Here is a 17,673-nt window from a genome sequence, read left to right as displayed (position 1 = left end):
GCGTGGCCGTTTGTTGTTTTTATTACGTTTGATTAATTATTTATTTGTCAAAGCCCCACCCCCCATGGTTTACTGATCTCCCGAAAGCTGCAGAAGGCTCATTCTGATGTCGTTAAAAATCCCTCTAGATTAGGAGTGAATAGCTGACAGTTGTTGCCTTTCTGATCCATGCAGGCTCACGTCCAGCATCTCCCGAGGTAACTTGAATCAGAAATCATTCATTGCCAAGGATCAGACTTGTACAGTTCATTTGCTTTGGCATGTGTGGCGCAGTGACAACATTGGGCCAACGGTTGGGGCAAATAAGGGGAATTCTTCGTTAGCGAAGTACATTTGCACGTACCCGCAATTTGTCCTCTGCGTTTAACCACACAAACCTTTGTGTCCCTGTCCTGGTGGGCATGTCATAATGGGCAAAAGAATCCAGCAAAAAGCTCACAACATGCCGCAAGGTTGTAGATTGGCTATTTGGTAAGGAGGGGACAAAATAGAGACCCCTTGTCAAAGAATTATATAGGGTTTTAGGTGGTTAACTCGTCCTAACTTGTAGGACAGTGGGCAGCTTAGAACACTGCTTGGAAGCAGTCGGGTTCAGTGTCTCGCTCAAGGACACTTCAACACGATTGAATCGAGAAACTTCCGATTCTCACGCTCCACCTCCCAGGTGTGATTGCTGGTGGTAACTGTATTCACAGTCACACAGGCAACTACATTTTGGTACACTTGGTTCACTGGTCCTTGATCACTAATCATAAGATTTGAAGCGGTTGTGCTGGGCAACTTAAAGGTGTTACCATGATGTGTTTGTGTGAAGTATTAGTCTTGCTGTAAAAGAGTGTTCCCTTGATAAATAACCGTCAAAAACAATGGCACCAGATTACAACCACACTGAGCTTGAACTGTTCTGACGGTGTCTTGCTGACAGTCCTGTGAGAGCCTTGCTGGTTGACCTGCTGTATATTAAGCCTCCTTACGGTTAGCCTGTCTTATCCCAGGCCACATCTAAACCCTGTTGAGCTTTGAAGAGTGAGCCAGGGGTTTTTCCCCTGCTTTACCAATGTGACAGGCAGCCCCTCCTACCAGCCTTTCCTCCCTCCCTCAACCCGTCCCTCTCTCTTCCTCCAGGTCAGACAGATGTTGCTAGTAATCCTGCTCTGATTGGCTGGGATTGAGTTATGTTGTGCTGTGGTCAGGGGTGGCGTAGCCCACACGGGTGAACTTTGACAGTTTTGCTTTGAGCCGTGTGTGAGAAATTCTGGCCCGGCGAGTAGGGATGGGACGATAAGCGATATTATCATTTATCGTGATAAAAAACACTCACGATAATCGTATCACAGAGATTTAATTTATCGTGATATCGTAAATAGCCGATCTACAAGCTTGTTGTACAAGCGCGTTGTGAGCTTGTAGAAAATAGCCGATCTACAAGCTCACAACGCGTCGCAACGCGACGTGTTGTGAGCTTGTAGATGTGCTTGTAGATCTGCAAATGTTCCACCCCAGGATAATGGATTTTGATTATCGTGATAATATCGTAAGTCGCGCTTTCTTTGGTCACAATAATCTTGATATGAAATGTTCATATTGCCCCATCCCTACCGGTGAGTGCACGTACGGTGGTTGTGCCTTTTCATGAGTGTGCACAGGGGTGTGTGTGCGTGCGCGCGCGTGTGTGTGGGAATGGAGTACCCCAGGGTTAGGTTTCAGGCTCACACCTGCCACGGTGCTGTGTCAGTGGGCTGTGTTCTCCGGCAGCCCCTGATCCTTAATACCTCCATTAGGTGTTGTAATCTCCCCCCAGCCCACTGCCATTGTGCCTGGACGTGTTAACACAGTATCAAAGCAAGGGGAATTTCTTCTTCTTCTGCCACCTGCCACTCGTACTGTATGTGTGTGTGGTGAAGGGAGGTGGGGGCAGTGTGTAATGTGTATATATATATATTATCTCTGTCTGGTAGAAACCTTTTTTATCCATATTTACTTTTCTTATAGGTAAATGCTATTGGTCACCCTTTGTCTCGGTTGGTTATACAAATATTTAACCTATGTAGCCCCGTCTCGTACTTTCAAACCTTTTCAAAAATATGAAAATTATCTATAAGCTCACCACGTGTTGCAGTGTGAAGTGCCGTGGGCTTGTAGATCTGCTATTGTTGCAATTTTTTGGGGGAAATCTTAGTCTATAATGATATGCCCAGAATAACCGCATCAGGTTGAAAGTCGTTAACCAATGAAAAGTATTACAAAATAAAAATAAAAAATCTTAACTCCATTAGATCCATTTGAACATCAGGAAATGTATCCGTTTTGGACATACATGGTTTCCACCCGACAGTGTCAAAATGTATACATATTTATTATTGGCTTATGCCGTTTTACAGGGGCAGGAGTTTGTGTGTTTCCCAATTCTTTGTATATATGACATTTATTCTCAGCTCTGCTAGTGTCTGGCATCATAAACGTGTGTGTGTGTGTGTGTGTTCACATGCGCGTGTGTGTGTGTGTGTGTCTCTGCCCTGAAGGGCTGCCGTGCGCCTTTTATTTGTCCAGAAAGGGGATACCTCTGCGCCTTGGTTCCCATCAAAAGGACGAGCCCCCTTCGCGTCCAGGTTCAGTTACACTCCAAAGCACGCACACGTCTCACCTTTGTGCCGACCTGAAATGGACACTTAAGACCCCCGTCCTCCGAGGTCTAACCATTCAACAATTGACAACCAAGGTGTCTTTTAAATTCCTGTTTTCTTTTTTTCTTTTTTTTCTCTCCCCCTGTTTTCGTTGAGCCTCATTCCTGTCCAAAGCCATGACAATAGATGTTGTCAATAGATCTTCATCACATCTGGTGTGAAGGACCCAACAGGACAGAGCAGTGCTGGGTTTGCATTGCTTTGAAGCCGGTGTTTGAGTTTGAGCTTGGTGAAGATCCAGACACATTATCCAGGGGTAGAGAGAGAGAGAGTGAGAGAGAAAGAGAGAGAAGTTTGGCGCTACAGCTGGCACCGCAAACTACGGCCTACTTTTCACTGGTGGTCCCCCTTCAGACACTGTTTAATTAGCGATTAAGACCCGCCTCAGATTAGGCCTCGTGTGACGCTACACAGTGAGTGGAAGGACCGCTTTTTCCAACACGCTCTCTCTCTCTCTCTCTCTCTCTCTCTCTCCACAATAGGAACCCCAGTGAAGAAAAGAAGTAGCTGGATGTTCTCCAGTATATTTTCTCTTCCGCAAACCCCTTTCATGTGGATTGTTGTTGTTATGGTACCTCCCTCAGTCCATTAGCCATGTGCCCCCCCAGAGGGGACGTACCATGTCATGCCATGAAGAGGGGTGGGGGAGCTTTGATGTGGAGTGTGATTTAACTGGAAAGTGTACACACAGGCCCCTGTCTTCTCCATCAGATATGTGAAGTGGTCCGTTCCTGCCCTGGGGTCTGCTAGTCGCTGTCATAGTGGACCATCTGGTGTTATGGTGATGGGCAGGAGAACTGCTACCTGATGTACAGTTGCTGTATTACTGCTACAGACACATGCTTTGGTTTGGCCCATCTATCGGCCATTATTAGATTTCCGACAACATTGGTATTGGCAGTTATGCAGCCGATGTGTCCCATTTAATTATTATTTTTTTTACCACTTGTCAAACTGACATTTTGAGCTTGTCAGTATGTACAAGCTCACAGCACGTTGCGACGGGTTGTATTTGTATTTCTTTTTTATTATTATAATTCTTTTTTGTATAAGTTAAAATAGCAACGTTAATTGCAAAAGTCTTTGAAATTGATTGGAAAATCATAACATCTGTGGTCTAGGTCTAGGACTAGGTCTAAAATCGGTATCGTCGTTGGAGCCAAAAACCGGTCGGCCTCTGGTTAACGTATCTGTTTAAAGTTGTGCCAGATTTGACCCAGAGAATACCTATTGATGAACAATTATTTGTGTGTGTGCGACACGTGCGTGCACGACACGTGTGTGTGTGTGTGTGTGTGTGTGTGTGTGTGTGTGTGTGTGTGCGCGCACGCGCCTGTGTCAGCAGATATGGCAGCACTACCCATAACACAACAGCGCATCGTCAATTTAATGACTCCTTAACTGAACAGCTTGGAAAGCACCTGTGTGTTTGTTCGGTGTGAACATTACCAAACCATGGACCAGAGGCCTCACTAGCCTACTTTTCTTTGTGTCTCCCTGCAGAGAAAGTGCGTGAGATCCAGGAGAAACTGGAAGCATTCATAGAAGCTCTTCACAAGGAGAAATAGGAGATCCAGGTATTTGTTTCCTTCTTAAATCTCATTACATAGCTCTAGTTAAACAATAGTCTGAGCAGGAATTATGCTATGCTAGAATCTTCACAATGTCCATTGTACCTAAGATGTTGAGTGTAGCTGGTTGTGTGTTATTATATGTCTATTTAGATTTGGATTAGGGATGCAAACAATGCTAATCCTAGGTCTAAATGTGACGTGATATCAAAACACTCTTTAATAGTAGAACCCGATATAACATATCAGAAATCAAAGCAAAACAATGTCTTCAGAGAGAGAGAGATCACCCTTTTATGTGGGAAAGAAATGTAGACGTTTGTAGAGTTTACACATGCTGCTGGAAATCAAAATAATGTTGTTGTTTTTTTTATAATTGTTATTATTATTATTATTTTCAGACTGGAAGGTGCTTGAATTTTTACAGTTTTTACAATGTTTTATTTTATTATTGTGGTTAACTGTACTAGTCAACCGTTGCCCATCTAATGTGCTGGAATCTGACTTTGACCTGTACAAACCCTTTGTGTAAGGGTTTGTAATTGATTTGTGTACAAATCAATTTGTGTCCATGGACTTGCACCTGATTTTTCTGTGTTGTACAGTGAAAGTTTTGGATCATATCTTAGGCTGGGTAGATCTGCTATTTTCGAAACACTTTTGCGTTTTTTGTATGGCATGCCCAAAATCGCACGCTAGGGTGAAAGTGGTTAAATGCTCAAATGAAGAAGTTGTTTGGTGTGTCCTTACATTGTATGTGATGTGTTCTCTTCTCTCTCTCTCTCTCTCTCTCTCTCTCTCTCTCTCTCTCTCTCTCTCTCTCTCTCTCTGGTTTTGCAGACCCATTGAGAGCTAGCCTGCGGATCGCTGCAACGCAATGCACTGAACAAAGACAACTAATTTAGACCCTTTGTAAATGACTGCCTCACCGAAACCCTCCACCACCTCCACCCATCTGATTCTAAACTCCACAGCTCTGCTTACTGCTGCTCATGCACACAGAAGTAAAGGATAGTGAGCAGACTTTGTTTTTCTTTTCTTTTCTTTTCTTTTTTTTATTTACTTGCTACCAGTAAACCCAGTGACTAGAGGTGAAGTGTGTCTCTTGTTCCATGGCTGTGCAACACCAGTAAACCCAGTGACTCGAGGTGAAGTGTGTCTGGTCCCAGCTGACCCAGCGTGATGCAGACAGAAAGGACAGCTCTTCGCCATGCCTTCCCAGTTCTCCCAGCTCTCGCAGTCACAGTCCCATGCCTCGGTTAGTGCAGGTAAACACGCTCTGCATCAGCCCTCGGATTTCCTCCATCGTACACTGGAGCCTAAATACTGGGAGCCCACGAGGACGAGAAACTATCTTTACACTTGAGCAAATTCCCCAATGCCTACCTCCCTTGTTTCCCTTGTTTTCAATAAATAAGGATGTTGTACGTACGCGCTCTTCTCCCCCACCTTCTTTTTCTCCTGTGGAGTGTTTGCGTGTGCATGTGTGTGTAAGCATTCAAGTTGCATTCGCTGTACATTGCCCGTGTGCCCAGTAAACACAGTTTCTTGATGGGTGAGACAGCCTATGACGTTTTCATAATTCTGCCTCACCTGTTGGCCCTGGCTTGCTAAGTTACCTGAGACCCTCAGTTTTTGTCTATACAGTTGGTCACCCTCAACGTACACTTACGTAAGTCCCAACACACACATTAGCTAGGCATCTGAGTTAGTTGTATCTCTAGGACATACAGGAAATTGTTTGTTTCCAGTTAGTTCTGGGTAAATCTTTAACTTGTAAAGGGACTATGGGGCTCAACAATGGATGAGCTGCTATGAAGAATATCGAGTATTTGATTGGGTTTGATTAGACCGAGATCTCTGTAGGCCCTTCTGCTAACCTATGGTTCGGTCCTTGTGTGTGTGAGTGTGAGTGTGAGTGAGAGAGAGAGAAAAGAATAGAATGTGTGTGTGACAGTGTGTGTTTCATCCTAGGTGCTGTGCCATGAACATTTCTTTTCATATCTACGCTAGCTTGTCTTTGGCCTCAGCATATTGGACGTGAAGTCTGTCCGCTGGTCCAATCACAATCTCACTGGGGTTCAAACATCATCATGGGTGACTTAGTTAAACCGGGCACAGTAGCAAGCCGTTGGCATCTTTCAATGACACACAAAAATGGGGGAAACTGTAATGTCACAATTTTTTTGTTTAGTTTTTTGTTTTCCAACAGTAATCCTGAAACAGTCACTCGTCTACGAATCACTGTTCTGCTTCTGTCTCTCTCCTCACTACTGTATCTCTCTTCCATCATCCACCCTCTCTTCCTTTTCTCTGTGGCTCTGTCCATTGTTGCTCTCTCTTCCATCTCCCTTGTGTCTTTCCCTCACACACTCTCTCCTCTTGCTTGATAAACAATCTGAAGACTGTTTTGCTGATTGGGGACAGAGGTACAAAAGTGACTTCAGCCACATTCATATGTGTATATGGGTATATATATCTATACATACACAATACTTTATGGACTTGTTAATAATAAATTATGGAGCTGTTATCACATAAAGTCACTGTACAGTGAGTGTAACAGCATAGCCATGGTTGGTTTAAAAACAAAAGAACAGTAATGACGTATTTCTCTTTTATGTTGTAGAAAGTAATGTTTGCATGATGTACCCCAACAGATGTGCTTTATTTATTAAATTTGATTGTGTTTAAACCAATACAAAAAAGTGAAACTAAAATAAAGACGTCATTTTTCCATCATGTGTCCTCCTGAGTCCTGTGTAGGTGGTGTTAGTTTACATGTGTGTCTTGATATAAGTCACATGTTAAATCTAATATTTTAGTGAGTAATTAGTGAGTAATTTCACTTAGAGATGTACCGAATACCGATTTTGTCCTTCCCATTACTGATGCCCACTCCCTATAGTCGGGGGACTTAAGGATATCTCGCTCTAATCAGTCTAAAAGCGCGAAATTTTGCACAGATGTAGCTCAGGGCATGCTCTAATGATTTAGCTAGGGCGCCCGAGTCGGTGACCTTCAGGGTCGCCACAGCGGCCAAATCAAGTTGGGCTCCCATTGACTTTCTATACAGGAGGAAAATACCCAGAAAAAATCTTTTTTCTGGGTATTTAAGTAGGATCTGAGGGGTCTAACTAGGGGTTTGTCATCATGCTGAATCCATTGCAAGCATTTGTTTTGCACAAAAAACATTCCTTGGGCTAGAAATGGCATCAGAAAACGATGCATGTATGGGTGAGCATTCATGTTAGTCGGAGGTCTTATGCCTCATTCACACTGCAGATATATAGTTGAACGTTTTGCTTGCTTGGTCAATGTTATCTCAATGGAAACCAGCTTTAAAGATAGAGGACATACACAGAACAAAGCTTTGAAAGCTTTAAAGCTGGTTTCCATTGAGATAACATTGACCAAGCAAGCAAAACGTTCAACTATATATCTGCAGTGTGAATGAGGCATTAGGGGTTTTTTTCTCGTGCTAATCAGTCTAAAAGCGCCAAATTTTGCACAGATGTAGCCCAGGGCATGCTCTAATGATTTAGCTAGGGCGCCCGAGTCGGCGACTTTCGGGGTCGCCACAGCTCCAGAAAACACCTAAAAAACTCTGAAAAGTGATGACTCATCACTTTTCATCACTAAATCATCGTTTTCTTGGGCCATTTCTAGCCCAAGGAATGTTTTTTGTGCAAAACAAATGCTTGCAATGGATTCAGCATCATGACAAACCCCTAGTTAGACCCCTCAAATCCAACTTAAATACCCAGAAAAAAAAGTGTTTTTCTGGGTATTACTATTTTCCTCCTGTATAGAAAGTCGATGGGAGCCCAACTTGATTTGGCCACTGTGGCGACCCCGAAGGTCGCCGACTCGGGCGCCCTAGCTAAATCATTAGAGCATACCCAGGGCTACATCTGTGCAAAATTTCGCGCTTTTAGACTAATTAGCGCGAGATTACCATGTCATCTCCCTTAGGCCCCCGACTACTAGGTGGGGTTGGCGAAAGGGCCACATGCATGTTCTCCCCTTGTCTCCTAGGGTAGATACCCTCACAAAAACATGCAGTAATCCTGGTCTCTATAATGCCTCCCCCTGGCCAGATGGAACTGGTTGGAATAACGTGTTCCTTCCACGCTCTACGTCCAACCGGGGAAGCTCCCCCCTTTCAGGTGATAAGAAGCGGCCTGCTCACTCTTCATGCTCTAAAGGAAACTCAGAGCTCAGTTCGGGGCTCTCCCCAGGTTGGCAGAGGGAGAGCAGAGCCCAGGATTACAGTTTAGGTAACTGGCACCGGGTGAAAAATGGGTTACGTTTCCTGCAACATCAACTGAAGCAATCAGAATATGAAATATCGTGATAAATTACGTGGTATGCGATCGGCGTAGACTAGCATACTGGCCAATATCGATACCAGCATTTTAGGCACTATCCTAAAAAAAAGGAACTGCTTTCTCAAGGACGTCGGTGGCTGTGAAGGTAAAGCAGTTGTCTTGGAATCAGAAGGTTCCCGTTTCTATCCTGGCTCTTTGTGGCATTGAGTCAAAGTGTCCTTGAACACATTGAACTTGAAGACATTGAACGACTAAGCGCTCCCTGGGAAATGTTCAATAGTCGCTCCCTGTTTCTAATGCATAGTAGTTAAATGCAGAGGATCATTTCCAGGTAAGTGCAAAATTCTAGTGGAACTTTCTAATTTCACCAAACCTTTTCATGGACCCCCAAATTGATATATATTGACAGGGACCCCCAGAAGAGAAAATTTGTGTAAAAAAATGCAATACTTAAAGGATTTAAAAAAATGTACGAGCTTGTTTTTTATATAAGGTAAAAGTCATTGTGATACTGTATTAACACATTTAGCTGAGGACCCCCTGGAAGCCCCCCAAGGACCCCTTGAGAACCACTGGCATAAATAACCAACTCCCTTAATGCTCATATGTTTAGACTGACTGTGTGATTGACTGTTGAGAGTGACTTTATTTGTTGTCCAAAACACATCAGTTTATCGTACAAACCACAAATTCCTTTTTGGTTACCGTCACTTTCACTTCAACCTTGGACGTTTGGGGGAGTAGTAAACCCATGAGTAAAACAACAAAACCTTGTTGAGAGCATCAGCTGTAAACCTCTCAGTCCTCCTGGGAGATGTTTAGTGTGAGAGAGAGTGTGTGTGTGTGTGTGATTGCGTGCGTGCGTGTGCGTGTGTTTTCCAGGAGTATCCTACAGCTAGATGCTACAGAGCGCCATGACCTGTGCACTCCTGTGAAGGGCTCTGCTCCACTGCTCCAGGTATACGTCCTGTGTGTGTGTGTGTGTGTGTGTGTGTGTGTGTGTGTGTGTGTGTGTGTGTGTGTGTGTGTGTGTGTGTGTGTGTGTGTGTGTGTGTGTGTGTGTGTGTGTGTGTGTGTGTGTGTGTGTGTGTGTGTGTGTGTGTGTGTCTCTACAGACTGTTGCAGCCCAACCTGGCTGGCTGAGGACTCCCCCTGCCCTGGGGCAGTGTGTAGGGCCGGCTGGGGAGGGAGAGGCTGGCAGGCTCGCGGCCCACGGCCCGGTTGATTAATAAGACGGGGTCTAGAGGTCCTCCACTCCTGGCCATCCTCTCTTCTTTCACAAGAGGCCTGGTTGTTACCGCAGCTCAGTGCTGCCGGGGGGCCACTGTGTGGAGCTGGGGTGGTGGGGGCGGGGCCAGCTGCTGTCACCTGAGGCCTCTCACACACATACATGCAGCACCTGACGTTCACGGGGTGCTTTCAGGCCTGCCATTATCCCCCACTGCTGGTTTTTCCCTCCTTGTCTTTTCCCTCCTTTTTCTGTGTGTGTATATTCTTTTTTATTTGTTATTTTGCTGTCCGGTGGAAGCCTTGGATGTCTGAAACCATTACTGTTTTTTTATTGTTTAAAAGAAATAAACTGGTGAGAATACCAGATCTACAAGGTCATTGCAAGGTGTTGTGAGCTTGTAGATCTGTTTTCTTCACTACTTTGTGTGACGCTCTTGTATGATGAAGTAGGGCATTAATTTACGAAACAAAAAAAATAAAAAAATAAATAAGGAGTTAAGCCCTTTGCACACAGGACAGTTGCGTTTTTTTCGTTTGCTGCATGAATAAAACGCATTGGATTTGGTGTGCAATGCTGTGCGGAATCGGCGCTGCGGATCCCAAAAGGAGTCATAAAAGGAGTGATGAGTTTTTTACCGCATGCGACAAGGGTTCGATCGAGAAAAAAATGCACGGCCGCAGCCACTCGCCGCACGGTCGTAGAGAATCATTGTTTTCTTTTAAAAAAATTAAATTGTCCGTTTTATCCGTGCGGATAAACGCGCCTGTGCGCAAAGGGCTTTACAAGGTTTCTGCCCGACAGTGACGATATAATATAGATGCTGTGAGTTTATAGATAGCCTGTTAAAAAAGGTCTTTAATAGTGGTAAACAAAAAGCAGCAGGAAAGTAACAAAAACAACAACAAAAAATCACGTGGAAAAAAGCACTAATGACTTTGTAGAGATGCTGTAAAAAGAATGGAGCAAAAGTCAACCTCCAGCAGAAAGGCTTTGTGCCATCAGATAGCCACCTTCTGCAGGGAGGGAGGGAACCACGGACACACTATACATCCATTAGCATCTCCAAAGGCCGTCACGTTGACTAATAGCTAGCGCCACAACGGCACAGTGGCTCAGTTTGTGTTTTCCTTCAAAAAGCCCATTATGTTGGTGACACAAAGGCAGCCGGGCCGCTGGTAAAGACCTGTCAAATGTGCTACGGCAGCAGACGCGCACAAAGCTTCATTTCTACTCTTTTTACCCCCCAAGGAAAAAAAGAAAGAGAAAAGACTCGTTCTTGTTGCTTTTATTTTTATTTTAATCTCCCGCCCCATCACACACAACTCCCTTTCTGGGTCTTTTATTTTTTCGGCGGAAGAAAGCCGGGGAAAGGGGGTGTGCGAGGGGTGGCTATATGATGGAAATGTTGAATAAGTTGGGGGAAAAAAGGGAAATAAATTGTGGGGTTGGGCGTGTTTCTTGGCAGTTGTGGTGTGTTAGCGTTTGTTTGACGGCTTGTTGGGATGGCTGCCTTTGTTTTGGCGCCTTCTGTCCACTGTGTGATGGAGAGGTTGTGAGAGTGAGAGAGAGAGAGACTGAGACATAGATACTGGGAACCACAATCAACACTGCCTGTCTTTCAACTGATGGGAGGCTGGTCAAAGGGACTGAATGGTATTAGAACGACAACTGTTGTAAACGTAGCGGTCCTTAGGTTCTGCTACTGGCCGTTCTTTGAGGAGGCTGTTGAAAATGCCTGGTTCACGCCAACGGTTCTAAGACCAGCCCATGATGGTTAAAGCTTGGTCTCTAGTCTCGAGTACCGAGAGGCCATACAATGGAATTTACCCTTAAAAATAGATTCATCTTTAAGGGCAGCGGGAACACAAGATTGCAAGAAAGCAACCCATTACATGGAACCAGCTAATCTGGTCGCTGCTCTTTGGATTGCTTCTCAGCCATTTTTCTATAAATTATGCTTACTGAATTTTGACTGTACAAGTCTAATTAAACATCTGATAATGTTATTGTCTTATACCGATACCTGGCTTGCTGAGGGTGTTGTTAAAAGGTTTGTTGTTTTCCTGTGCAAGCCTTATAAACTAGGAGAAAATAAATGTTTAATGTATTTATTTATATATTTTTTCATTTCTAAATATCCTACACAAAAGAAAATATCATTCACCTATTGGTGGCCTGTACACACTATGCACACCTGACCAGGCCAGAATACAAAGGCCAGGTCAGATGTTGAGTCATTTTTATACTGTCTTTTATTTGATATTGTTATCCATTTTTGTGTTGCTATAGTGCCTTTACTTCTTCTGTACTCTTGTTTCTTCCTTACTGCGATGCTGCAATGACGACTCCATTTCCCCCGGGATTAATAAAGGTCTATCAGTCTCTCAAGACAGACACGTCTTCTGCAATTTACGACGGCTTCGTCCTCCGCCCCTCCCCGTCTCTCTGAAAGTGAGTAGTAAATAAGGCAGATATCCTGTCATTTCCCCACTTCCATGTCCCCTGTGCAGTCGCTTAAATACCTCCTACTGGAAAACAAATTAGTTGAAGCCTAGCTCGCTAGTTGCTAAGCAGAACTGTAAATGTGAAAAGATGTTTTAAAAAAATCTCACACACAAGCGGATTTGGCGCTTTTCCGCTGGAAGACGACAGTTTGCCTCTTCTTCCCGCTTCTCTCAAATTTGACCGGGCTGAATTACAGACTGTCTCTGGAGCATTCGAAGACTGTGGCAGAGATACAGTAGTCTGGCTTGGGAGACTACATGCGACACATACTGTACACATTTGAGGATACAATATGGAAGTAGTTCTCAAAGTGGATTCCAGGGATTTTGTGGGTTCCTTTATGGGGGTCGAAATGGACCCATACAATTCGTAACAGCATTTGGTTCCATTTGTACACTGTCAGAGTTAAGGGGAGACCTTGAAATGTAAAGGTTTGAGAACCACTGCAATATGGTATCCATTGCCCCATGCCTCACGATATATAAAAATACAATATCACAATATTTTCCCAAGCTGTATCACGATACACGATTTTATTACAATTCCTTTTCACGTTTGTTTTTATGGTTATTTTCAAGTTACTTGACAAAAACTACTCTCTGGGTTCCTTTTGGGAGGTCTAAATTGAACTTTACAAGTAAGTAACTCTGACAGTGTACAAATGAAACCAAATGGACCCTTACGGGTCCATTTGGTTTCATTTGTACACTGTCAGAGTTAAGTGGAGACCTTGACATTTGAAAGTTTGAGAACTACTGATTTAGACCAAAATGCAGGTTTAAATTGAATTCTGCAATGAATCTCTGCATTAACGATTAAACAGGATTTTTTACAAGGCTCCCTCAATTGTATCACGATATATACGATACCTCTGAAAAGGCATATCGTGGAGACATTGTATCGTCTCAACGATAATTATCACCATATCGCCCACGCCTACCTCACTTCATTCCAGCTGTGTGACACCATAGTGTACTGCATCTCTTACACAAACCCAGGAATCATCTCCACTCTGCAGCCACTCTATTCAACAAAGCAGACAAATACGCTGGAGTAGTAAATCAAACTGGCGGAGCCCGGGGCGTCCGTCCGCTGCCACTGTTAAAGTCAGCGCTGTTAAATGTTATCAGAGCCTTGTTGAAGCAACAGGCCTCTTCCTTCTCCGTTTCCAACCAACAAAACCCTCTACTGTCCCCCGGGGCCCACTGCTTTCTGCCCCGCCACAGAATGGATGGCACAATTGGCCATTGTGCTCATTATTGTCGGAGGCATCTTCCCATTGCGCTGTGGGGTCCATTCCAACGCTGAATTAGGCCCGTGGGGATTTCGGACAAGTCACGGAGGTCAGTAACCTTCTCTAACACCCCCACGACACTCCCCCCCCACCCTATCTCTCTCTCTCTCACACACACACACACACACACACACACACACACACACACAGGGAATCCTGTTCTTAGTGGGAGCTATAAATTATGGTGGTACTCACCGCTTAAATGCTAGGAACTGGGGGCTGGGGGTCTACCATGAAACCTGTGGTGGTCCTTTCCTCTCTCTTGCTGTGTGTGTGTGTGTGTGTGTGTGTGTGTGTGTGTGTGTGTGTGTGTGTGTGTGTGTGTGTGTGTGTGTGTGTGTGTGTGTGTGTGTGTGTGTGTGTGTGTGTGTGTGTGTGTGTGTGTGTGTGTGTGTGTGTGTGTGTGTGTGTGTGTGTGTCTAAGTGCATGTGTGACTCAACTTTGTATTACCATGGGGGCTGTGGGGCAAAGCACTACTACATTTTCTCACCATTCATTCCAACGTTCCCCTTTAAAGAATCCATAAAATGAGCTCAGCGCCTCACGCCATGGGGACCACGTCATAAATGAATCGGGGGCATTGTGGAGGGAAACGACCTCGTTTAATAGTTTCCCGATGCTCAATCTATATTTTTCTACTAATCCCCTCAAGACACACATTGTCCGCTCACGCACCGGGGTCGCCCCGCGCACAAAACAGGGGCACCGTCTCTTTCTCTGTCCCCCCCAGAATGCCAACAGTTACCGGGTGAGGAATTCAATTAAACAGCAAGGCGGTGGGTAAACAGCAATCTACAGCACTGAGTGAAACAGTCAAACAGTGGGCAGAGAATTGAAAGAGGGTGTATGTGAGGGGGGAAAGGGGAGGGGGGGGCTTTCATTTGTAGAATAGAGATAAGGAGGGTTGTCATGGAAAAACAGAACACCACACAAACTGTTTCTTAAGCGAGCGAGGGATTCTGACTGAGTGAGAGCCTTATAGTGGCGAGGCTGCAGCCGCTGGGTTTGCACTGGTCTTATGAGGGATTATGTGTTGCATTCATGGCAACCCAACGAGGCCAGCAGGTGAGGACCGCCTCATCCTTTAGGTAAACAGAAACCCCAGCATAGGATGAGGCCAGTGGGGCGGGAGACGATGGGGGGTTGCCAGATCCTGGTTTGCGTTGCCAGGCTGAAAGTGTATCTGTCCACACTGGTTAATGTCACTCAGGATGATCTGCTTTACTGTGCAGGGCTGCTGCAACGGGGGGCCGGCACTTGTCGCCGGATGGGGGACGTCGAGGGTGCGCTTTCACCGTCTAAGTGCCCTAGTGTGGTCGGACCAAAAAGGGTCTGGTGACATTACTTGACTGGCTATCAATGGTATCTTAGCAGGCGCTAAAACCGAAAGCAAACACAGATCTGGGCCTGGGTTATGAATACCCCATGCAGGCTCTGTGCTCGCCGGAGGGTTGACGGGCTAGCCCTCCGTAGCGTAGCAGCTCTCGAATGTGTTGAGGCAGAGTAGAAATGACAGCTCGCCTGGTAAAGTGATCACATCTGTGGGGTTTTGTCTTCTCCGGGGAAGCGCTGAGCTGATTTAGATTGGGCGATGGTCATAATTGGCTTTGCCTTTCCACATCGGGCCTGTTTTACATGTGTTCTGGGAGGAGAACGGTAAAACAGGCTTACACTGATTGAATGGTGTGCTTTTTTTCCCAGACTAGGATGAATTCAGCCGGTACCATATTCATTCAGACCTTTATTTCAATCCTCACAAACACAGCGGAAGGGAAGACCCTCGTTTACAATGGTGCCCAGCAAACTAATTGCCAAGTAACTCCTTTAATGACATCAGGAATTTACTGCTCCATTTATTCATTTATTTATTTTTTTGTGCTCCATTGTACAATGATCTCACATAAGTGAATGAGTGACAATCAGGTATTTTCACATGACCTTTGTCTGAATAAGACCTGCAAATGAGATTAGGAGCGTTCAAGAAGGTGGATCTTGACCTGAATCAGTATTAGTTTATAGAGTGTCAGTGAGAGACAATATGTAACAAACTGTAGAACTCACATGAGTGCCAGAGGAGGTGTTTTGCTCTATCTTGTGTATCTCCATATTTCAACTTTAAAAAAAAAAATATATTTTTTCATAAATAAATGCCCTACTTCATCATACGATAGTAGCGATTTTCCCCCCATGATTCAACAGCAATTGGCCTAATTTGTTGTGTTAATTAACTAATAGTTTGCCAAAAATAGGATTTATATCATGTTTTATTCTGAGAAGCCAAGCAATTATGTTAAATTTGACATGAAGCACCCCCCACAGCCCAAATTGAATGATCCTCTGATGCATATGTTTTTTTGCATGATTCGACTGAGAGATTGACCGTCGAATCAGACTGAATCATGTTTTTTCTCTCTCTTTTTTTTTCTCTTTCTTTTTTTCCATGATTTGACTACAGGCAACATTTGGCCAATCAGATTCAATTGTGGATCTCGCTGTCTCTCTATCAATTCCTAGTTGGGGACAAATCTACATTGGATCTATTCTATCTATTCTTTTTTTTTTTTTTTTTTCCTGGAACGGTTTTGGACATACAAGGTTTCCACCCGACTGCAATGTTTTATAGAATCACAGAAGAGCGAGGACAGGACAGAGAGGGAGAGAGAGAGAGAGAATACTGTCCAAGGAACTTCATAAACATGTCTGTCTCTGGGGAAGCGTTTTCCCTTCACTAGCCTATAACTCAACTTCTCTTCATCCTTCCTCTATTCAACACTTTTTACGTTTTGCTGCTCTATTGCACTGGTTCTTATTGTGACATCCAGGGATCCCCGGGGGTCCTTGAGGGGGTTCCAAGAGGTCCCCAGCTCCATGATTGATAGTTAGGAACCAAGTGAGGGTCTGTAACTCTGAGTTAAATTAACACTGAGGATTTTACAGTGTAGATTTAGAGTAGATTGGATGGAGGAACTGGGGGTCTGACTCTGTGCATGAATGCATAATCAAACAGGGTGAACATAAAATTTAAAGTTGGTTACAATGACTGTTCTGTAGTACCGTAATGGAAATCAGTTGAGTCTTGTGTGTTTATCCTTGATCATTCAAAGTACTTTACTAGTAAATGTATTGTTTATTTTACACAGTAGTTTGTCTATTGAACAAACTGAACTAAACAGAATTAACTCTCGGCCTCAAGTCTTAACTTATCTGAACTGAACTGAAAATTTTACCAAACTCAACTCAACTCACTCTCTCTGTCTTCCCTCCATATGTTTGAGCGGTGCCTCAGCGCTCCAATGCTTGACCGAGTGTGTACAGTATGTCTCTGTATGCAGTACGGCCTCAACAGCTGCAATACCGTTGAGCAGCCTGAAGGGTCATTCACACTGAGCAATATCAGCTATATTTTTGTCCATGCCTTACCTCTTATCTCTAAAGTCTAAACTTCTTTGCCTTTTTTACTATTTTGATCTACATCGACACGTGAGCTTGTAGATCAGCTTTTTGAAATATTCAAAAATGTTTTTCAAAATAGTAAAAAAGAAATCAAACCAAGTTTGAAGTGGTGCGGTGCGGTGCGGTGCGTGCGTGCGTGCGTGCGTGCGTGCGTGTGTGTGTGTGTGTGTGTGTGTGTGTGAGAGGCAACAGCGCCTCTTGGTCACCAGCGGTATTGCAGCTCATGATACGGACATACTGTAGATGAGGGCATAGGAACGGACAGTCACACTGAGGAGACGGTGTCACCACTGCTCAAAAATGTCAAAAAGGTTTAGGATAAGGGGTAAGACATGGACGAAAATAGAGCCCTATAACTATAAGTGGCCACCAAAGGCACCGCTCACTTCACACAGGGTATGATTCCCCCCCTCCCCCCCTCCCTTCATCCATCCATCCATCCACCCCCCCTCCCCCTCCACCCCAGCCTGTTTGCTCACCTGCCGGTCAGCCATGAGCAGAGCTGAATAAGCCTGGGCTTGCCCTCCTAACCTTCCGTGGCCTCCACACGCCCCCTCTCTGGACAGGCCAAGGCAGACGACCCTCCTCAAATATTGTCTCAGT

At 44.6% G+C, this 17,673-nt stretch overlaps 1 protein-coding gene across 4 annotated transcripts in view; it reads left to right on the top strand.

Annotated features, from left to right (window-relative positions):
• Window positions 1-6,914, top strand: part of opa1 (OPA1 mitochondrial dynamin like GTPase) — a 67,085-nt gene extending 60,171 nt beyond the window's left edge. For all 4 annotated transcript variants that reach the window (XM_080743244.1, XM_080743242.1, XM_080743243.1 and 1 more), the window contains 2 exons: window positions 4,188-4,261; window positions 5,096-6,914. In XM_080743244.1, the coding sequence (XP_080599370.1) occupies window positions 4,188-4,252 (65 nt within the window). In that variant the 3' untranslated portion in view covers window positions 4,253-4,261; window positions 5,096-6,914. The remainder of the gene's footprint in view (window positions 1-4,187; window positions 4,262-5,095) is intronic.
• The last annotated feature ends 10,759 nt before the right edge of the window (window positions 6,915-17,673 follow it).

Source organism: Nannobrachium achirus, assembly GCF_963921795.1.
Source record: "Nannobrachium achirus genome assembly, chromosome: 1".
Lineage (NCBI taxonomy): Eukaryota > Metazoa > Chordata > Actinopteri > Myctophiformes > Myctophidae > Nannobrachium > Nannobrachium achirus.
This window is presented reverse-complemented; position numbering and strand designations above follow the sequence as displayed.